The sequence below is a fragment of the Erinaceus europaeus genome, chromosome 6 (assembly GCF_950295315.1).
Source record: "Erinaceus europaeus chromosome 6, mEriEur2.1, whole genome shotgun sequence".
NCBI lineage: Eukaryota > Metazoa > Chordata > Mammalia > Eulipotyphla > Erinaceidae > Erinaceus > Erinaceus europaeus.
Window position 1 is genome coordinate 13,456,737 of NC_080167.1, and position 23,088 is coordinate 13,479,824.

Below are 23,088 nucleotides of genomic sequence, written 5' to 3' on the forward strand. Positions count from 1 at the left end.
TTCAGCACTTTATCCACCACACAACCTCCCAGACTACACATATTTAACAGTTTCTATATTGCAGGTTTATCTCCAATTGTTTCTGAACATAGAAGACAGATCGATGATTTAAAGAAATTTAAGAATGATTTTAGGGTAAGTGTTGTATAACCTTATGAATTAAAAATTAAGACAGATATTTGACATTTCTAAGAATTTTATATTATTCATTTACAAAAAAATCAAATGATTGTTTTATAGATAGCTAGACAGTCATAAAATTGCCTTTGTTTATGCTTTAGTGAGGTTACTAATCAAGACATTTGATAAGAACAATGAAAATGTCAAATGGAACAAGACAGTGTTCTGATATTTGGAACCCTATTAACATGCTTACTTACTTTATCCAATAAAAAGTAGATCGACACCAGAGTATCCATTTCCTGAGGGGAAGGTGAGCTAGAATCTGGTATTCTGAAATTTTGGATTTACACTTTATACGCAGATGTGTTGTGGTAGAAATCTTTCGGTATTGATATTTCTCTAAATACTTGCTGAACATATTCTCATTTATCTTGGATGAGCAATTCATTCTTTCGCACAGCATTTGCTATATGTATCAAGTTGTACCTTGAGACCAATGTAAGAACTTGGATTTTTTTTCCCCCCGATTTTTTTTTGGGAGGGGGAGTTAATGTTTTACATTCAACAGTAAGTACAATAGTTTGTACATGCATAACATTCCCCAGTTTCCCATTTAACAATACAACCCCCACTAGGTCCTCTATTATCCTTCATGGACCTGTATTCCCAGAGTCTTTTACTTTGGTGCCATATGCCAATTCCATTTCAGGTTCTACTTGTGTTTTCTTTTCTGATCTTGTTTTTCAACTTCTGCCTGAGAGTGAGATCATCCCATATTCATCCTTCTGTTTCTGACTTACTTCACTCAACATGAATTTTTCAAGGTCCATCCAAGATCGGCTGAAAACAGTGAAGTCACCATTTTTTACAGCTGAGTAGTATTCCATTGTGTATATAGACCACAACTTGCTCAGCCACTCATCTGTTGTTGGACACCTGGGTTGCTTCCAGGTTTTGGCTATTACAAATTGTGCTGCCAGAACTTGTTTTTTTGAAACTTAACTGTAGCTGTTCTTCCTCCCCCCTCTGTCCTCCCCCCCCCCCCCAGGGTTATTGCTGGGGCTCAGTGTCTGCACCACAAATCCACTGCTCCTGGAGGCCATTTTTTTCCCCTTTGTTGTCCTGGTTGGTATATATATATATAGTTGTTGTGGTTATTACCGTCATTGTTGTTGGATAGGACAGAGAGAAATGGAGAGAGGAGGGGAAGACGGGGAGAGAAAGATAGACACCTACAGAACTGCTTCACCACTTGTGAAGCGACCCCCTTGCAGGTGGGGAGCCAGGGGCTCGAACCTGGATCTTTACTCCGGTCCTTGCGCTTTGCGCCACCTGCGCTTAACCTGCTGCGCTACTGCCCGACTCACATGATCTTATTTTCTATACTCTTGAATTATATGTACATGATGATAATCATATGCTAGATACTCTTGCCTGTTTGTTTTTATCTAAAAATTTTTAGTATTACTTAAAATATTTTTTCAAATTTATTTCAGTGAGATACACAGAGATGTTACCAGTACATAATTGATCTGTGGTGATGCCAGGAATAGAACCCAGGACCCCTGAATCTCACAACTATTGGCATTGTCTTCAAGACCCTTGTTTTTGTTTATTTTTGCCCCCGGGTCAGTCATTCCCTTACTTTTCTTGTTTAAATCCAGCTCCAGAGAGTTAACGAAGCCACACACATGTACAATACTGCCAAGTGGACTTCATATCACTTGGTGAGGGAGAGTAGAAACGAGACAGCAAAGCACTGTGCTGCCATCCATGGAGTTCACTTTAGTCCTGCCCATGGTGTTCCCGTGTGGTGGCAGAACTCAAACTCAGGGCCTCATTGACAGCCCCCCCTTTTTTTTTTTTTTTTTTTACCAGAGCACTGGTCAGCGCTGGCTATGGTAGTGCTGGGGATTGAACCTGGGACTTTGGAGCCTCAGAGTTTCTGCATAACCGTTATACTGTCTACCCCCACCCAATATCTTTACTAGTGACTATCTACTGGCCTCTCCATCTCCTCTTTTAGTACATTTACAGTGGATTCATTAAATCTTTCATAGTAAGAAAAAAAATTATGGGTGTGGAGCTAGGACTTTGCACATATGTAATTCACTACTCCGGCTATGACTTTCTGATTCAAAGAGAGAAATCACAGCACAGGAGCACCAATTTTCCATAGTATTGTGACACAAACCTAAGCTGTGCGCATGGCCAGGCCATACCCCACTTGGTGATCTCTCTCCAGTCTAAAACAGATATTTTTACCGTGGCTTGAATGTATTGCAGTGGCTACAGTGTTGAACTCTTAGGCATGAAATTCAATCCTTGACTTCACATGTGTCACAGTGATGCTCTGGTCCTCTCTATCTCCCCTTGTTGCACCACTTTCTCATGAATAAATATTTGAAAAAAGAGCTTTATTTTGAAGCATATCAACTATATTTCATAGCTCTTTGACTGAAATGTAATCATACTCAATTTAACAATTGAAGGGTTCGGTTCAGTGTCTTTTTCCAATGCTGAGACTGAGGAGGTAGTTTTTCTCTTATCTTTCAGCCCTTTCTTTGTACACTTACTCCTCAACTCCTTTCCCAACATTTATTTATTAATATAAATATCAATTAGAGAACCATCACGGCTTTCCCCCCCCATAGGGCAAAGAAACTGAGATGGGAGGAGAAGATATGGTGGGGGTAGTGGAGAGACCGACATCTGCAGACCTGCTTCATTTGTGAAGTGCCACCCCCCACACACACACACACAGGTGGGGTGCAGGGCTCAAACCCCAGTCCTCAAGCATGTTTGTGCTTAACTGGGTTTTCCCCAGCCCACCCTCTTGTACTTCAAGATTTTATTAAGAAAGAGAGTGATCGCATGCCTGAGTCCCTGGTCCCCTACCTGCAGAAGGGACTCTTCATGAGTAGTGAAGAAGGTCTACAGGTGTCTCTTTCTTTATCTTCTCCCACCCTCTCAATTTTTCTATGTCTCTATCAATAGATAGATATAAAATTTGTTTTTAAAAAAAGTGATTAAAGGAATTAATATTTTCTCAAAGAAGAGAGCTACTCCATTCCCTCACAATGAAGGGGTTGTTATGCTGTTGTCGTTCCAGTCTCCTGCCACCAACAGTAAAGTCTGATTGGATGATAGAGCCGAATCTGCCTTCTTGGATTGGTTGGGTCCTGTGTCAAGTAGTGTTGATACAGTCCTATGTAGTTGGTCCTGCTACCAGGTAGTGTTGTCATGGCTTCAGTCTGGGTCACCTCTGGCAAGGTCAAAGTTCCCAGTTTTAAGCTTAGTCACTAGTAGACATTACCAGGTCAGGATGTCCTCTCTTTTATTACTACTTCTCTGTGAAGAGAGGGAGTTGGTTGTTGGAAAAAAAGCTCCTCAAGTTGTGTAACTTTCAAAACTTTTTCTTGCACTTTGGCCTGCAATCCAGTAGCCTTCCCATGGTAACTTTATCTACCTTTATACTTTAGACCCTTGCCTACCTAGTATCTAAACTCTAATGCTGCAAGCAAAAAAAGATGATTGAGAGTCTGTGTGTGTTTGTGCCACCAATTGTAAGCCCTGTTAACATGAGAACACCAGAACATCACGCCAACATACCTTAGTAATAGAATTTGGGGCTTTGCACATGTATTTGCTATGTTCTACTAGTGACCTGCCTCTTTGGCCACTGGTCCACCTTATTTTTTACTTTTCCAAACTACCACCACCCCTGCCCTACCCCTTCACACACTCAAACTTCTTGAGGCCAGGCCCACGTCTGTATTCACCTTCCAGGATGGACTCTGCATCATCATTGCATCCTCTCTTTAGTTCCTTCTTCCCTTATTTTTCCTGATTTTCATTAGATAATACAGAAAAATTGAGAGAGGAGAAGGAGAGAGACACACCTGCAGACCTGCTTCACTGCTTAGGAAGTGTCCCCGTTCCCCCCCCCCCCCCCCGTAGCAGGAGAGCTGGGGCTTGAACCTAGTTCCTTGCGCTTAATAAGTTCGCTTAACCCAGTGCTCCACTGCTCTGCCTCCTCTTCCGTTCATTTACTTTCCTTTTTTTTTTTAATATTTTATTTATTTATTCCCTTTTGTTGCCCTTGTTTTATTGTTGTAGTTATTGATGTTGTGGTTGTTAGATAGGACAGAGAGAAATGGAGAGGGGGAGAGAAAGACACTTGCAGGCCTGCTTTACCGCTTGTGAAGCAATGTCCCTACAGGTGGGGAGCCAGGGGCTTGAACCAGGATCCTTACGCTGGTCCTTGCGGTTTACACCACGTGCGCATAACCCGCTGCGCTACCACCCGACTCCCTTCAGTTCATTTTCTGCAATGCTTCTGTTCTCATCATTGTGAAGTATTAATCTGCTGAGTATTTAAGTGCTTAGTGACATCTCATTATTCTGAGAATTAAAAGCTAGGATGCTTAAAATAATTTTCAACATTCTTTATTTTTCTTAGCTTATGGTGGTGCTGGGGGTGCAACTTTGTATCCCCAGTGCCTTTGGCATGAATGTCTGATGTGCTTCCAGTGGTTCTGGTAGACGTGATCATTCCCTCGTCTAACAACTCATCTTTCACACCCTAAGCCAGACGATATTTTCATTGAGCACTTTTCTCCTGTAGTGTTCTGTTTCTTACAAGATCCCATAGAATGTGCCTCGTTTGTTAAGTATCTGATCTCAGCTGGTAAACTTTGGGAGGATAGGAACTACTCCATAGTTTCCCTGCCTGATACCAGGCACCATTTCTAGGGTATTCAGTAAAATATTTAATATTTAAGGCTAGGAATTTAGTGTCATCGAGAGACTGCTTGTTAGACACTCTGTTATTATTGCCTTAAGGTATTGGGGGAGGGGGAAAAAACCTTGGTTTGTCTTGTGCTTATAGAGAAAACTACCTAGTAGAATTTTTTTTTAATTAAGTGTAATTATTTTCTTTAGTTACAGCCAAGTTCTACTTCTGACTCTATGGATCAACTGCTAAACAAAAGTAGAGAGGGAGAAAAATCAAGAGACTTGATCAAAGACAAAATTGATCCCAATGCTAAGGATTCTTTCATTGAAAATAGTAGCGACTGTGCCAGCGGCGGCAGCAAACCAAGCAGCCCTAGCATTTCCCCGCCGTCAACTCTCAGCAGCACAGAGCGCAAGAGGGGGCCTGACGTCACATCCCAGGGAGTTCAGACTTCCAGTCCAGGATGCAAACAAGAAAAAGATGACAAGGAGGAAAAGAAAGATGCAGCTGAGTGAGTGAAGCTAAAATTTAGCACATACTCCCACTTTTTCTTTTAAGGTATCCAAGGTCTTCAACTCAAGAATCATAAGTAACCCTCGGGTTTAAAACAGCTGGCCCAAACCACTGATACCTTAGGTGAATTATATTGTTACACTCTTTGCTCCTTTTCCTTTCTTCATTTTTTTTTTGTTTTGTTATTGTTGTTAAAATGTTTTATTCATTTATTCATGAAGAAGATAGGCAGAGAGAAAGAACCAGATATTACTCTGTTATATGTGCTGCCAGGGATTGAATTCGGGACCTCATGCTTGAGAGTCCAGTGCTTTACACTGTGCCACCTCCCAGACCATGGCACATTAAATCTTAAGTTTAAATAAAGGCATATCCTTTAAATGTAGTGGGAGTTATTTATTATTTTTCACTTTGGGGTCTTGTATTATTTGAGTGGTAATCACTGTCATTCTCCTGCCTGTGCCAATTAAAATTGCCATTGGCTAGGAGAGAGAGAAGAGGCAATTCATCTGTTTGGAAGTAAAAAAAAAAAAAAAATCAGGAGCAATGTTAGTTAATGATGAGATTAGCTAAGATAGACTTAATACTGACATTTAATGTATCACCAAGTAAGTGGACTTCGAGCCTGACAACCATTGATTTATTTGTTCTGCTTTGAAACAACCCAGTTACAGCTGAACTCTTGAAATACAACTTATTAGTAAGTCAGGGAGTATTTAATCTCAATTTGAAGCCCCTCCCAAAAAAATTTTTAGGCCTTATTTCGTCCCCAAACCATGTTGTATAGGACACATTTCATCACATAAAAAGTACTTGCGGGGGTCGGGCGGTGGCGCAGTGGGTTAAGCGCATGTGGCGCAAAGCGCAGGGACTGGCATAAGGATCCCGGTTCGAGCCCCCGGCTCCCCACCTGCAGGGGAGTCGCTTCACAGGCGGTGAAGCAGGTATGCAGGTGTCTATCTTTCTCTCCCCTTCTCTGTCTTCCCCTCCTCTCTCCATTTTTCTCTGTCCTATCCAACAACGAATTGCATCAACAAGGGCAATAATAATAGCCACAACGAAGCTACAACAAGGGCAACAAAAGGGGGAAAAAAAAATGGCCTCCAGGAGCGGTGGATTCATGGTGCAGGCACTGAGCCCAGCAATAACCCTGGAGGAGGGAAAAAAAAAAATAAATTAAAAAAAATAATAAAGTACTTGCATGCCAGAGAACTAATATATAAGGATTACTTTTACTTATGTTTATTTTCCCTTTTGTTGCCTTTGTTTTTTATTGTTGTTGTTGTTACTGATGTTGTCATTGATAGATAGGACAGAGAGAAATGGAAAGAGGAAGCAAGACAGAGAAGGGGGGAGAAAGACACCGCCTGTGAAGTGACTCCCCTGCAGGTGGGGAGTCGGGGGCTCGAACCAGGATCCTTATGCCAGTTGGTGTGCTTTGTGCCACCTGTTCTAAACCTGCTGCAAATCACCCGACTCCCAAGGATTACTTTTAAGGATGGTTTTTACTTTTTTGTTTGTTTGTTTAGATACTTCCTGGTTATATTTTAATCAAGCAGTTGTATGTTAGGACCTTTTAAAGTCTTTTTCTTTTTTAAGAATTTGTTTATTCATGAGAAAGATAGCTGGAGAGAGAGAGAGAGAACCAGATATCACTCTGGTACATGTGCTTCTGGGGATTAAACTCGGGACCTCATAGTTGAGAATCCAATGGTTTATCCACTGCAGTACCTCCCAGACTACCTTTTTTTTTTTTTTGCCATTTTATTGGATAAGACAGAGAGAAATTGAGGATGGGGAATATAGGGAGAGAGAAAGAGAGACACCTGCAGACCTGCTTCCTGCTTGGAAAGTGTCCCTCCTGCAGGTGGGGAAGGAGGCTAGAACCCAGATCTTGGCACGGGTCCTTGAACTTAGTGCTATGTGCACTTAATCAAGTGTGCCACTGCCTGGCTCCCCAGACTACCCTTTGAAAGTCTTTATTCATTCTTTGCCAATCTTTATCAGATTGCTTGGTGGGAAGCGTGTGTTTTAATGAGAAGTAATGTTCTTTTAATGAGAACTGTTTAAATCTTTAATGTTAAGCATTTTAACTTGTCAGATACTTGAAATAGCAACAACTGACATTGAAGGTATTTTATTTACTAAAACTTGAGACAATTTAAGTGCCATGTAGATTTTATCGACTTCAAATTTTCTTTAATCTAGGCAAGTAAGGAAATCAACATTAAATCCTAATGCAAAGGAGTTCAATCCTCGATCCTTTTCTCAGGTAAGTTTGTTTTTCTCTTAAAAGTAATGTAGTCTAAAAAAATGTAGTTGGGGGTGGGTGAGTTCAAACCTGAGTCTCAAAAAGTAATGTACTGTTCAAGTGAGCTATTTTGCTGGCCCTGCATATCCTTGAGAAACCACTGCTCTGCGACAGAACTGTAGAGAAAGCAAAGACGTCTGCCATGTCTGGCATAATACAAAGATGCTCATAATTAAGAAACAGTTCAGCAGGGAAGTAACAGGTATTATAATCAGGGATTACCCAACACTTTGTCTCACTTAACAAGATTCCTTCAAGTTCTTTCCCAAATGTGTCAAAGGAGAGGGTTTAATCCTTTCTTACAACTGAGTAGTATTCTGCTGTAAGCACATAGCACAGCTTTTTCAGCCCACTTACCTGTCACTATGCTTTTAGTTTCTTTCCAGCTGGGCTATTACAGATATTGCCACACTGGACATATATGTACACAGATCTATTCATAAATGTGTCTTTGTATTGTAGTTAACTTTTTGCCTTAACGTAGTTGATTTTGTTTTTGTAGCCAAAGCCTTCTACTACCCCAACTTCACCACGTCCTCAAGCACAACCTAGCCCATCAATGGTGGGTCATCAACAGCCAACTCCTGTTTATACGCAGCCTGTTTGTTTTGCACCAAATATGATGTATCCAGTCCCAGTGAGCCCAGGCGTACAAGTAAGTCAGGAATTAGATGTTCACTTACTTTCCAAAGCCCTTAAGTGTGCAGAGATCTGAGCCAGTGATGGTGTCTAAAAAGGAGAGGCTGCATGGAGTGTTACAGTGTACTGTTGACTTATGGACTGCAGTGGGAGAGTCTTTTCTCATGAGAAAGATTGTTTAACAGTTCTGTAGTTTATGAATTTTCCTTTGAGATATGGATTTAATTTAATGTTTTTAATCTTTTTAATTGATTAATTCATTTATTTATTGCATCTAGGGCTTCTCTGAAGCTTTGTGTCTGGTATATTTCTGCCACTCCCAGCCGACTCTTTATTTTACTTTTTTCCAGAGTGTTAAGAGACAGCGAGAAAGAGACAGAGGAGAAACACTACAGCACAACTTTACCACTCATGAATCTTCTCTTTTGCATCGTGTGTGTGTGTGTGTGTGTGTGTGTGTGTGTGTGTGTGTGTGTGTGTTGGCAGGGGAGATGGAGACCTTAAACCCAGGTCCTCACTCATGGTAATGTGTGTGCTCTCATCACGTGAGCTGTCTCCCAGCTTCATGATAGAGAATTTTTAATGACTTAAAGAATTGAGAATTCTCAGAATTCGGTCTCTAACGTATATGCCTATGTGTAGAATATATATATATTTTATTATTGTGGGCCTTTTCTTCCCTAATCATCTTTTTAAATTTCCACCAGCCTTTATACCCTATACCTATGACGCCTATGCCAGTGAATCAAGCCAAGACATATAGAGCAGGTAAAGGTGAGAGTAATCTTGCCCGAGTTTGCTTGTAGTATGCATGCTGCATGAATTAAGTAGCTTGATGTAATCGAACAATATCTGTGGTTCAGCTTTGACTTATGATGCAACTGTTCATTGACTTGTGATCAACATCATATGAGGTATTTATATGCATTTTCAGCAGCAGAAATGCTTGTTGGTTTTGTCCATCAAAATCCTCTTCAGAAAGAATGATGAGTTCTGAAGTTGTCCTTTTGTTGTTGTTGATGTTTTGTACCTGGGACCCCATGCATTCCACTTCTCTTGGGCTTTTTAATTCAGCTAGAAAGCAAGAGAGGGAGACACATCAGACCCTTGGTGTTTCCCTTGATACTTGATTGGTGTTGGAGCTCAATCTTTAGCTACGTGCTTGGCAAGGCCAGCGAGATACCTCTCCAGCAATTATAAAATGTTTGCTATTACATTTGACAAAAAGGTCTGCTATTCAGCCCCCAGTCACCACGGGCAGTGAGGCAGAGTTACAGGTTTCTGTTTCTCTCCCTCTCCCTCTTTGTCTTCCCCTCTCCTCTCACTTTCTCTTTGTCCTATGAAAAATAAAAATAAATCTATTTTTTTAAAAGATCTGCTAATTTACCAGATTTCTGACCTTATTTTATGAAGCCTTTGCTTATGTTACCTTGTATGTTTTGTTTGTTCTATAAGTTTCAGATAAATTTTAACTTCTACAATTAAGTATTTGATCAGCCTCAAGTAAATTTTGAGATTCAGGTTTTTGCACGTGTCCGTTTTCCCAAGCACCAGCCTGTTTTACTAATAAATCACCATGTCATCTTTATATAGTTGGGTTGACCATATCTATGGGGTCTGTTTCTGAAATAGTTCATTACATTGCTGTCTAGATCTGTTCTCATACCAGCACACATTTCCTGACTACTGTCACTTTGAAATAAATCTTAAATCAGTTTGTGTAAATCTCCCAATTTTATTATTATTTGTTAAAATTTCTAGTTTAAGTTCTTTGCTTTTCCAAGTGTTTTTTAAAATTTAATTGGGATTATACTCTGATCTGAAGAGCCTGTGAGAGGGAAATTAACCGCTTCCACTATTGAGTTCCAATCTCCACACATGGTAAGCTTCTCCAGGAGTAGGCAATAGCTCTCTGTAGGGAGTGTGCCTTACTGTGTGAGAAGCCCTGAGATCACCATGAATGACATAAGGGAGCTCTACAGATAGGGGAGCAGTGCTGAGGTATCTTTCCTCTCTTATGCTCACTCTTCCTCTGCCTATAAAAAGTGAAAAGGCTGCTTGGGGCTACTGAGCATATACCATACCTTGAATTAATTTCCATTTGTGCCACATTAAAAAAATTTGACATGTCTCCATTAAAGTTTTTGGTTTCACCAGTGTTTTGTAGTTTGCAATGTGTAGAAGATTATCATTTCATTTTTTAATGATGCTGATATTTTTAAAGTTTTCAAGGGGGCTGGGCGTTAACACTCCGGGTTAAGCACACATACTGGGAAGTGCAAGGATCCCAATTCAAGCCCCTGGCTCCCCACCTGCAGGGAGATCACTTCACAAGTGGTGAAGCAGGTCTGCAGGTGTCTTTTTCTCCCCCTCTCTACCTTCTTCTGCTCTCTCAATTTCTGTGTCCTATCCAGTAAAACAGAAAAAATGGCTGCCAGGAGCAGTAGATTTGTATTGCAGGCACTGAACCCCAGTGATATATAACCCTGGAGGCAAAATAAAAAAGTTTTCAGCACTAGGGCTAAGCGATAGCTCATCTAGTAGAGTGCACACGTCACCAGATATGAGGACTTGGGTTTAAGTCCTCCGCACCACATGGGGCCTTATGTAGGGTACCAGAGGAGTAGTGCTGTTCTGTCTTATTTTTCCACACCCTCCTCACTGTTCTTGTCACTGTCTGAAATTTGTCTCTGAGGTGACTTGGTTTACAAAACTGTGTTTCCAGAGTAAAATGTAGTATATAGCTCACGTTACAATGCACAAGGATCCAGGTTCGAGCCTCCAGTCCCCACCTGCAGAGAGAAAGCTTTGCAAATGATGAAGCAGGGCTGCAGGTGTCTCTCTTTCTCTCCCTCTCTATCTCCCCTTCCTTCTTGATTTCTGACTGTTTCTACCCAATAAATAAATTCAAATAAAGATAACTTCAAAAGGAAGGAAGGAAGAAATACTACCTACCGCAGAGCCAAGTGTAGATAGTGCTGCTATTGGGAAGGAATTTTTTTTTTAATATTTATTTATTCCCTTTTGTTGCCCTTGTTTTTTTTATTGTTGTAGTTATTGTTGATGTTGTTGGATAGAACAGAGAGAAATGCAGAGTGGGGAGAGAAAGATAAGACACCTGCAGACCTGCTTCACCGCGTGTGAAGCGACTCCCCTGCAGGTGGGGAGCCAGGGGCTTGAACTGGGATCTTCACACCGGTCCTTGCGCTTTGTGCCACGTGCACTTAACCCACTGCGCTACCGCCAGACTCCCTGGGAAGGAAATTCTATGCAAATGGTTACAGGAGGGAATTTTGTTTTGTAACGTAGTTCTTTAATATTATATTCAAACTTTATTTTGTAACTAGAATTTTTGTAGTTAACTTGACCCACTTGCTTTTGTTGTTGTTTTGTTTGCTTTTTTTTGTGTAAGGTTCATAATCAAGAATAGTGTGTATGATAGGAAAATGAGTGACTAAAATGGTCGGTAGGGTGGTATAACACTGCATTGGAGAGACAAGCAGGAGGATCAGATAATGTAGACTCTTGTGGACCACGTGTCATGTGTTTTATGGTAAGGTGATGATGTTTTCTAACACTTCACATCCTTTTCTGCAGTACCAAATATGCCCCAACAGCGGCAAGACCAGCATCATCAGAGCACCATGATGCACCCAGCCTCAGCAGCCGGCCCACCAATTGTGGCCACCCCACCGGCTTATTCAGCACAATATGTTGCCTATAGTCCTCAGCAGTTTCCAAATCAGCCTCTAGTTCAGCATGTGCCACATTACCAGTCTCAGGTAAGGCTCATAGTTCCACCTTTCTAAAGCCTGGGAACTGGCACAGTGGATAAAATATTAGACTTTCAAGTAATCAGTCCTGAGTTTGATTTCTGGCATTGAATGTGCCAGAGAGATACTCTGGTTCCCGTTCTCTCTCTCTCTCTCATAAATACATTAATCTTTTTAAAAGGGGGGGAGAGTTGCGGGCTTAGATAGCATAATGGTTATTCATAGAAACTCTTATACCTGAGACTCCAAAGTCCCAGGTTCAGTCCCCTGCATCATCCCAGCCAGAGATGATCAGTGTTGTGGTTAAATAATAATAATTATCATTTTTAAAAGAATTTATTTATTTGTTAATGAGAAAGATAAGAGGAGAGAGAAAGAACCAGATATCACTCTGGTACATGTGCTGCTGGGGATTGAACTGGGGACCTCATGTTTGAGAATCCAATGCTTTATCCACTGTGCCACCTCCCGGACCACATTTCTTTATTTTATTTATTTATTTATTTTTTCCTCCTCCAGGGTTATTGCTGGGCTCGGTGCCTGCACCATGAATCCACCGCTCCTGGAGGCCTTTCCCCCCCCCCTTTTGTTGCCCTTGTTGTAGCTTCGTTGTGGTTATTATTATTGCCCTTGTTGACGCAATTCGTTGTTGGATAGGACAGAGAGAAAAATGGAGAGAGGAGGGGAAGACAGAAGGGAAGAGAAAGATAGACACCTGCAGACCTGCTTCACCGCCTGTGAAGTGACTCCCCTGCAGGTGGGAAACCGGGGGCTCGAACCGGGATCCTTACGCCGGTCCCTGCACTTTGCGCCACATGCGCTTAACCCACTGTGCCACTGCCCGACCCCCCACATTTCTTTATTTTTATTAATATTTATATTTATTCCTTTTTGTTGCTTTATTGTAGTTATTATTGTTGTCATCGTTGGATAGGACAGAGAGAAATGGAGAGAGGAGAGGAAGACAGAGGGGGAGAGAAAGACAGACACCTGCAGATGTGCTTCACCACTTGTGAAGCAACTCCCCTGCCAGGTGGGAAGCGGGGGCTCGAACTGGAATTCTTATACCAGTCCTTGCGCTTAGCCTCACATGTGCTTAACCTGCTGTGCTACTGCCCAACTCCCAATAATATATTTTAAAAATAGATACATTAATCCTTTTTAAAATTATTATCTTTATCTATTGGGTAAAGACAGCCAGAACTTGAGAGGGAAGAGGGAGATGGAGAGGGAGACAGACAGCATTACTACACCACTTGCAAAGCTTTCCCCTACAGTTGGGATCTGGGGGCTTGAACCTGGGTCTTTGTGCACTATAACATGCACTCAACCAGGTGCACCACCACCCAACCCCATAAATACACTTACTTATTATTATTATTATTGACAGAAATTCTAAAAAGGGTAGGGGAGATAGAGAGGGAGAGAGACAGAGACACCTGCATCCCTCCTTTACCACTCGTGAAGCTTTCCCCCTGTAGGTAAAGACCAGGGACTTGAACCTGGGTCCTTGCACACTGTAATAAGTGACCTTAACCAGGTGACTTTAACGTTAACCACCACCTTGCCGCCCCCCCCCCCCACATTAATCTTGTTAATGTTAATAGTAAAGGCATTTCCCTTTTGGTTTTTATACTATAAGCGTTTCAAAGGAAACAGCTTTAAACATACTTTTAGAATTTTCAAATTTCTAGAATCCTGTGCCATGGCACTAATACATTTAATTAAAACCTGCTTAACTGTCTTTGATATTTTAATGTCTTTCTCTTTCTGTCTCTCTCTCCTTAACACAGCATCCTCATGTCTATAGTCCTGTAATACAGGGTAATGCCAGGATGATGGCACCGCCCACACATGCCCAGCCTGGTTTAGTATCTTCTTCAGCGACTCAGTACGGGGCTCATGAGCAGACGCATGCCATGTATGGTAGGAGGCATTTTATCTTTTTCCATGTATATAACTATTTGCTTTAAATCTGAAAAGATAACTTTGTCTTCTAAGAATAACTTGGCCCTTTACAACCCTGAGGGTCAAGACTAAAGAAATGCACTTCTGTCTAACCATCTTTATATGTCTTAGCAAATTAGTTTCTACTTTGATACTTCAAATTCCTCTTCAGATGTCTCTCCTTACTATAAGCAAAATGTAATGATGTGTGTAACAGAAAAAGCATCTTTTTCAGAGAAGGGTATCTTCCTCCTGCTCCTGTTCAGTATTAGATTTGGTGTGTTCTGCATGTGTCGTGCCAGAGAGCTTTACCATAATGAAAACATCCTCCAGCAGGAAATACTCTGTTTCACGTATTGCTTTGAGGGAGGGAGGGGTCATTCAATACATGTTTTTATTTCTGTTTATTGTGATAATACTGTTTCTACATCTCTGTACTTTATTTGGTGAAAAATTATCTAATAATAGATGCACTTTAGATGATTTACACTTTTAATTGTGGTAGACAGTGATAAATGAAAATGAGAACTATTCTATTTAAAATTAAATACTACATATAATAGTAATAAGTAAAAATTACTATCTTAGTTTTGTGACTGAGAGCTTTGTGCAGGTCATTTAGTAGCTTCTAAATTAAGATCATAGGGGTATGTGAAGCAGCATAGTGGTTATTAAGCAAAATGATTTTAATGCCTGAGGCTCCAGACCCTCAGGTTCAGTCCCCTATACCACCATATGACAGAGCTGAATAGTATTCTGTTCTTTTTTTTTTTTTTTCCCTCCAGAATTATTGCTGGGCTCGGTGCCTGCACCGTGAATCCACCGCTCCTGGAGGCCATTTCCCCCCCTTTTGTTGCCCTTGTTGTTGTAGCCTCGTTGTGGTTATTATTATTGCCATTGTTGATGTTGTTCGTTGTTGGATAGGACAGAGAGAAATGAAGAGAGGAGGGGGAGAGAAAGATAAGACACCTGCAGACCTGCTTCGCCGTCTGCGAAGCAACTCCCCTGTAGGTGGGGAGCTGGGGGCTCGAACCAGGATCCTTACGCCGGTCCCTGCGCTTTGCACCACATGCGCCCAACCCACTGCGCCACCACCCGACCCCCTATTCTGTTCTTTTTATATCTGTCTCTCTTGAAAAATAACAGCTAAGTGGTCTGGAAGATGGCTCAGTGGATAAAGCACTGGACTCTCAAACATGAGGTCCTGAGTTCAAGCCCCAGCAAACACATGTACCAGGGTGATGTCTGGTTCTTTCTCCTATCTTTCTCATAAATAAATAAATAAATAAATAAATAAATAAATAAATAAATAAAATCTATTAAAAAATAACAGATAAAACATTTTAAAAATAAACTATAGGGTTTTCAGTGTTGAAAATTCAAAATAAAATTTCCACTTACATCTTACAGAATCACAGCATACCTTCAATAAGTACAAGTTTTATTAACTTAAGATACTGTCTAAATTTTTATAGGTTAGTAGATCACAGGACTTAGATGTCAATAATTACCCTTTTGTTAACCTACCACTTGGACTTTCTTTCTGGAGGTATGATTTACTATTAATAAAAACTTTAGAACTGAAAGATGGCTTATTCAGTAGAGTGCACATCTTACCATGGCAAGACCAGGCACAGCATGAAGAAAAGCTCTGTGGTCAGCGGAACTGCTGTGGTGTGTGTCTATATGTCTCTCTTTCTCTTTGAGTGTTAACAGGAAATTTCTGCTAAGAGCAGTAAAGTTCTACAGGCACAAGCTGCAGTGGGCATTACATTTTCCCAAATAGCATTAAACACTGGCTTGTCTGTCTTTACTAGTTCTGAGTATGTATAGAAAGGCACTGTGAATTCATCACACTCACTTTTATTCTGTTTGTGTATATTTAAATGATTTTCTATTTTTCTAAATACTAAGGTTCATTATCTTTGTTTATATTTCTGGTGGGCACATCATTTTCCAAGTGGAAAAAACATTTCTTTCCTCCCAGCTTCTGGCACACTCCCATTGGAATAAGATCTGAAACTTCTGAGCTAAAATCTCCACTGCTTTTTGAGAATAGCTGTTTTGTATATCCATGTTTCTGAGATATTTGAGTAAATAGGTGATGTCGAGAAGATTTTCTTTCAGTGTTTTCACTAACATCTGGCATGGTCTTTTAGCTGGATGATGACTGATTTGCAATAGGCTGTATGCACAGTATACACAGTATTTATTTTATTGATTTTTATTGCTCTGTGTTGGCAGTGCAAATCCACTGCTCCCAGAGGCTGCTTTTTTTTTCCTTTATTTATTCTTTTTAAAATTTTTTTAAAAAATATTTATTTCCTTTTTGCCCTTGTTTTTATTGTTGTTGTTATTATTGTTGTTGTTGTTATTGATGTGGATGTGGTCATTGTTGGATAGGACAGAGAGAAATGGAGAGAGGAGGGGAAGACAGAGAAGGGAAAGAAAGATAGACACCTGCAGACTTGCTTCACTGCTTGTGAAGCGACTCCCCTGCAGGTGGGGAGCCGGGGGCTCAAACCAGGATCCTTCTGCCGGTCCTTGCACTTTGCGCCATGTACGCTTAACCGCTGTACTACCGCCTGACTCCCTCCTTTATTCTATTTCATTTGACAGGACAGTGAGAAATTGAGAGGGGAGGTGAGGTAGGCAGAGAGAAAGATAGATACCTGCAGACCTGCTTCACCACTTGTAAAGCATCTCCCCAGCAGAAGGAGAATGGGGGTCTCAAACCCAGATTCTTGTACATGGTGACCTGTGCACTTAAATGAGTGCACCACCACCCAGCCCCTCATACAGTATTTGTATAAAGTACTATTTTTAAAGAGATATACTGTGGCAGGAGATGGCACAGTGATAAGGCTTTGGACTCTCAAGCATGAGGTCCCGAGTTCAATCCCCGGCAGCACATGTGCCAGAGTGATGTCTGGTTCTTTCTCTCTCCTCCTTTCTCATTAATAAATAAAATCTTTTAAAAAAAGAAGATATACTAACGAGTGTGTAAAAGAAAGAAAAAAGAGAGAATCACTCTAGCACATGTGATGCCAAGGCTCAAACCTGAGACCTTGAGCTTGCTAATTCATTGTGTCACCTCCTGAGTCACAGATCACCGGGTGTGTGTGTGTGTGTGTTTGAAGATTTTAAAAATATGCATTTATTTGCGGTCCTTGCACTTTGCACCACATACACATAACCCACTGTGCTACCACCTGACTCCCTGTGTGTGTTTTTTTTTTTTTATTGCTTCCAGGATTATCAATAGTCTTAGTGCCGACACAACAAATCCACAATTGCTCGCAGCTATTTTATTCTTCTTCTCCTGCCCCTTTCTTCAATTAGATAGGACGGAGAGAGGTTGAGAGATAGGTAGAGAGAAGGAGAAGCACTTGCATCATTGTTTCACTGATGATGAAGCTTCCCCTCTGTAGGTGGGGGCCCAGGGGCTCAAGCCCCCAGACTTTGTGGCTTGGTAGTAGTGTCTGTACACTACTGCGTGCACAACCACCTGGCCCTAGCACTGATTTTTTTAAAATAATGATTATTTTTTTAAAAGATTTTATTTATTAATGAGAAAAGATGAGAGAGAGAGAGAGAACGAACCAGACATCACTCTCGTACATGTGCTACCAGGGATTGAAATCAGGACTCCATGCTTGAGATTCCAATACTTTATCCACTGTGCCACCTCCTGAACCACAGAAATTAATTTTTTTTTTTCTTCAGTGTTCTCACTGGAGCTCAGTGCCAGCACTACGAATCCACTGCTCCTGGTGGCCATTTTTTCTTTTCTTTATTTTTTATTTGGTGGGGGTGGAGATAGTCCATTCAAGTAAGGGTTCATAGCAGATATTGAACACAAAATGCTAGGCCTCATGTCCAACAAATGAAAGTCAGTTCTTACTGCCCAGATAAAGCTGTTCAATCCCACCTGAACCACTCATGTAATTTAGATACGCTATAGTTAGTTAAATCTCTTGATGAGGACTAAGGCTGGGATCAAGACTGGTTATGGTATACTCATTGCTAGTAAATCAAGGTTCTTTTGGATATTTCAAACTCTTAAAACACTTAAATAATTTTGTCCCTTTGGCATTATAATCGGCCGCATCAGTCCGTTGATTCTTCAGTGCTTTAAAATTCTTTAGCTCTTTTGAATCTTATGGCAAATTTAAACACATTCTATGTGCATTACTTAAGTAGAAATGCTTGTTTTAAAGCATTATTATTTAGATATTTAAATAATTATTATTATTTAGATATTTAAAACTTTATCCAAGCACTGTGCACCCCAAAGGTGGTAACAATTATACATCACCTTTTTGTCATATATAAGTTGTTATGGCCTTAGCAAAGTGCTTTAAAAATAGAAAGGACCGCCAATAACAGTAAAATGAATGACTTTGTTTTTGATTTTTGGCATAAAGTTAATATGCTACCAAATAAATAATTAGGAGATAAGTACATTGTAAGTAATTACTCACCTTGTACTCTTCAAAAGGATTTTAACCATAATTGCTTTGACTTTAGCTAGACATCAAGAAGAATTAGATACAAAATCTTTATTTATTTATCTACTGTAATTTTATATTTAAGATTTATTTTATTGAGAGAAAAAAGAGAACCAGAGCACCACTCTGGCATATATAAAGCTGGTGATCAAACTGGAACCTGATAGTTGGAAGTCTAGAATTATACCACCCCACTAACTCTTGAACCTGTTTTTGATACGTTAATATAAATTGGGGGGGGGGGCTGGACAGAAACTTAAAGTGCACCTAGACCGCTCTCCTGGTAATACTTTGTTTATCCTTCCAAGTTTAGATATACTTTTTAATAAGAAATAGGATAGTCCTGTTTAATATTACTGCTTTGTTTTCTAAACTTTTGAATGCACTACTTGGATTCCTAACAAATGTCTTACAGTACAATGGCAGTTCTGTTAATAATGATTTGCAAGTTTGTATGAGTCTTTGAATTAAAATTTGGTAAATACTGTTTTATTTTGGTATGTTCTTCATATCAGTGTTGTTCAGTGGAGTGCCGTGTTGGTCTCTTTGTCAGATGATAATTTGTGTTCTTTTCATTTAAGAAAGTAATAAGCATGTGGAACTTGACACCCTAATATAGAAATGTCTTTAGCCTTATTTTATTTAATTTTATCACAGTGTTTAAAATGCTTGCCAGTGCTTGTAAAGTAAGAAAGCTGAACTATGCATGAATACAAAATTACTAAATATGTCACCCTTGCCAGAAAATTGGGAAAATGCACACCTCAGAAGGCTAATTTACCTTTCTATCTCCCAAATTCAGCATGTCCCAAATTACCATACAACAAGGAGACAAGCCCTTCTTTCTACTTTGCCAGTGAGTTGGGGTTTTTATACTAATTTTAATTGTACAGTAAAACACTTTTTAAAGAATATATGTTAAGGGAGTGTACTTGTTGAGCAGTAATTTCCTTGTGCCAGACAAAAATCATTTAAAATATTCTTATCTGTTAGTGATTCAGAGCTTTATAAAAAAGAAAGACAACCCAGCTTAAGAAAGCTGGAGTTAATAAAAAATTGAGTTTCATGAATTAATTTTTGCATACCAAGCAAACATGTAACTATTTTACACTTGTATTTTTCTTTGTAGAAAAAGCTTCCTTTCTTCCCCTCTGCCCCCCCCCCAAAAAAAAAAAAAAAAAAAAAAAACCCAAGCCACAGATATAAGTTTTTAGGTGTTTTTGGTTTTTCTTTTCTTCAGTATCCTATGCAGAAGATATTTATCCAAAGAATACCATTCTCCTTCCCCCCCCCCGTGATCACTAGGGTTTCAGTGCTTGGGACAAACTTTTTTCAGATAGAAAGGCAGACGCAAAGAGATATGCCACGGAACCAAAGCTCCCACCTCGAACCTGGGTCACAGGAACAGCAAAGCAGGTTACCCAGATGATCTGTTTTACTTGCCCTCAAGATACAGAGTTGAAATATTATAGGAGAAACACTACTGTTTCAGTTTTTGCATGAGAAAAAGTTTAAAATACTCTGTGAAAGACCCTCGAGCTCTATCTTGAGCTTAAGCAGAAGCCTGTTTAATAGCTCAGTGTCTACCACCCCCGTAGTCTGAATGTCAGTGATGGCTCCTATGTGGAGTCTCTGCACAACTTCATCGTGGAAATAAGCCTGTAAGGTGTGTTTTCTCTTTTTAAGGGATTTGTCAAGTTTTCAGCAAATTTTGTTGTACTTGGAGTATTTGAGTAGAAAGGGTACTAAGTTTCAGAAGTCCCACAGAAACTTAACACTAGTGCTGTGTCACTCTATGTGCAATATTATAATATGGTTTAAGGGCTACTGAGGATTAGAATTTGATGTTAGAGGTTCAATTTTTAAATTGCATTTAGAGTGACTCAGTGCCTGAATCTACTAAAATAACAGTCTTTTAAAAACACGTAGAAAAAAAAAAATCACAATCCATTGTGCCATGTCTTGGTATCCAAAAATAAGGATGTACAGATTTATTTGGTGCTAGGAACTATTAACAAACTTAATCCTTTAATAGATGCTCTTTAAAAAGGAGTCTTGCTGTATGTACAGACTATTAAAAGGAGACTATGTATGTGATATGATACTTGTATGTTCAGGACACTGTCAGCGACTCTATTATGTATTCAATCTGAGATCTCAAATATAGTTATCCTTACCAACTTGCTGTCTTTTTTGGTAGTTTTTGGAGTCAATTTCCTGGTAAGTAGCCAAAAGATCCTTAGTCATCACACCTATGCATTAACTGCTTAGTATAATTTCTCCTTTAAGGGAGAGACTATCAGTACTTTTTAAAAGAAACTAACAATTGGGCTGCTTTTTTGTAATTTATTTTGCTGCTTGGCCTCATTTCTTCAGTCCCCACCCCCCACTGAGTCATGTTGTCATGGCTTAGTCTTTCATTCTCCTCTTAAGAGTTCCAGCTTTCTGTCACCCCACCCCCACCCCGGACTTCACATCAGATATAAAAGCTAGAAGACTTTTAAAGTTTTACAGTGCTGGTGATCTCTCACGATTGGTACATCCAAAGTTAAAATAGCAAAACCTAGTTACAAATTAAATACACAGCCTTATGAATTGAACTGACTTCAAGTAAGATTATAACATGGAAACTATTACGGAATGCGGTTGGTGTTGTGAAGATGTGAAGACTTGGCAGATGCCCTGTTTAGAGCTGTAAGCATTTATATCAAGAGTGCCACAAGTGGGAAAGTTCTGGATCATGTCTAGCCCAGAGAAGCAAAATACTGTCATTAGTTTGACCTGATCCAGGTTTCGTGAAGGCAACTTAACTTTTTTTTTCTTTTTATTTTATTTATTATTGGATACAGACAGAGAGAAATTGAAGAGGGGGAGGAGAAAGGGAGAGAAACAGAAAGACACCTATAGCCCTGCTTCACCACTTATGAAGCTTTCCTCCTGCAGGTGGGGACCAGGGGCTTGAACCTGTGTCCTTGTGCACTGTAACGTGTGCGCTTAACTGGGTGTGCCACCACCTGGCCCCGGCAACTTAACTTTTGTAAATAAAATTGTATTGGATGGACAGTTAAGCCAGGATTTTGAAGAATAAAAACTTTGTTTTTAACCTCTCTAGAATTTTTAGCTCTAAGTCAGTGAGCATGTACATAGCTCAGCAGTGCTCAGAACTTACTGCCCTTTGCTCCCAAATTCTCTCTTTCTCTGTATTTGTTAATTTGCTCTTCATCTTGATTTCTTTCTCATTCCTTCCATCTCAGTCTTCCAATTGCCCTTGTATCCCACTAGTGCAACCTTTCAAAGGGCCAAACTATATTTTGATACTGATACTAAAAGAGTAGCTTTTACATTTTTCCAGCTAGCTACATGATTTACATATTTGAGGGAGAAGCCCATTTTTAAATAAGGGGCTTTTGTTTTTTTTAATTAGAGATATCCAGAGCATCATTCTCACATATGCAGTGATATTGATCAGACTGGACTTCCCACTCATAGGTTAAAACACATCACCTGCTATGCCACCTACCAAGCCACCTTGCTTTTAATTTTAAGCTAGAAAGTTAACAAAGGAAAATATTTATTTTCAGTTGTGGAGAGGATACTATAGGATACTATAGGGCACCAAAGTTTCCTCCGATTCAATGGGCTTGAACTGAGGTGAGAGAGAGCGAGAGAGCAGACACACTATCCACATGAGCTATTTTGCCAGCCCCAAAGGAAAATATTTATTATACCCCTTTTATATGCAACTTATGGTATACTATCACTTATGTTAGATTTTTATTATAATGACAAGGAGAAGGACAGGGGTTCTTCCCCCCTATAAAAACCTGAGTAGTTGCACTGAACTTGGATTACTTGAATTTGTGCCATAAATATAAGTGAGGTGTAGATTACAGTACTCTAGCTTTTAAGTGTTGGTGATGCATTTTACCACAGAGATAACTTCTTAAAATGTACAGTTAAAAAGTTTCATCTAGGTAGCGCAGTGGGTTAAGAGCAGGTGGCGCAAAGTGCAAGGACCGGTGTTAAGGATCCCAGTTCAAGCGCAGGCTCCCCACCTGCAGGGGAGTCGCTTCACAGGCGGTGAAGCAGGTCTGCAGGTGTCTATCTTTCTCTCCCCCTCTCTGTCTTCCCCTCCTCTCTCCATTTCTCTCTGTCCTATCTAACAATGACGACATCAATAACAACAACAATAGTAACTATAACAATAAAACAACAAGGGCAACAGAAGGGAATAAATAAATATGTTTTAAAAGTTTCATCTTGGGGTGGTGCACCTGGTTGAGCGTATGTGTCACAATGTGCAGGGACCCAGTTCAAGCCTCCCAGCCCCCACCTGCAGGGGAAAGCTCTGCAAGTGGTGAAGCAGGGCTGCAGGTGTGTCTCTGTCTCTCTCTCTCTGTCTCCCCCATTCTCTTGATTTCTGGCTGTCTCTATCCAATAAATAAAGGTAATTTTTTAAAAAAAATTAAAGTTTTATCTTTAATTTGAACATTTTTCTAATTGGTGAACAAATTGAGACTTCATGAGCATATA

General features: G+C 40.0%; 1 protein-coding gene across 6 annotated transcripts in view; it reads left to right on the forward strand.

Annotated features, from left to right (window-relative positions):
• The window catches only part of ATXN2 (ataxin 2), a 102,575-nt gene that overhangs the window by 71,612 nt on the left and 7,875 nt on the right, over window positions 1–23,088 (forward strand). For 2 of the 6 annotated variants that reach the window (XM_060193082.1, XM_060193088.1), the window contains 8 exons: window positions 65–135; window positions 5,068–5,372; window positions 7,583–7,646; window positions 8,188–8,340; window positions 9,032–9,098; window positions 11,922–12,106; window positions 13,891–14,023; window positions 19,358–19,411. In XM_060193082.1, coding sequence (XP_060049065.1) covers window positions 65–135; window positions 5,068–5,372; window positions 7,583–7,646; window positions 8,188–8,340; window positions 9,032–9,098; window positions 11,922–12,106; window positions 13,891–14,023; window positions 19,358–19,411 — 1,032 coding nt within the window. The remainder of the gene's footprint in view (window positions 1–64; window positions 136–5,067; window positions 5,373–7,582; window positions 7,647–8,187; window positions 8,341–9,031; window positions 9,099–11,921; window positions 12,107–13,890; window positions 14,024–19,357; window positions 19,412–23,088) is intronic. The other 4 variants (XM_060193085.1, XM_060193087.1, XM_060193084.1 and 1 more) reach the window with 3 other exon arrangements.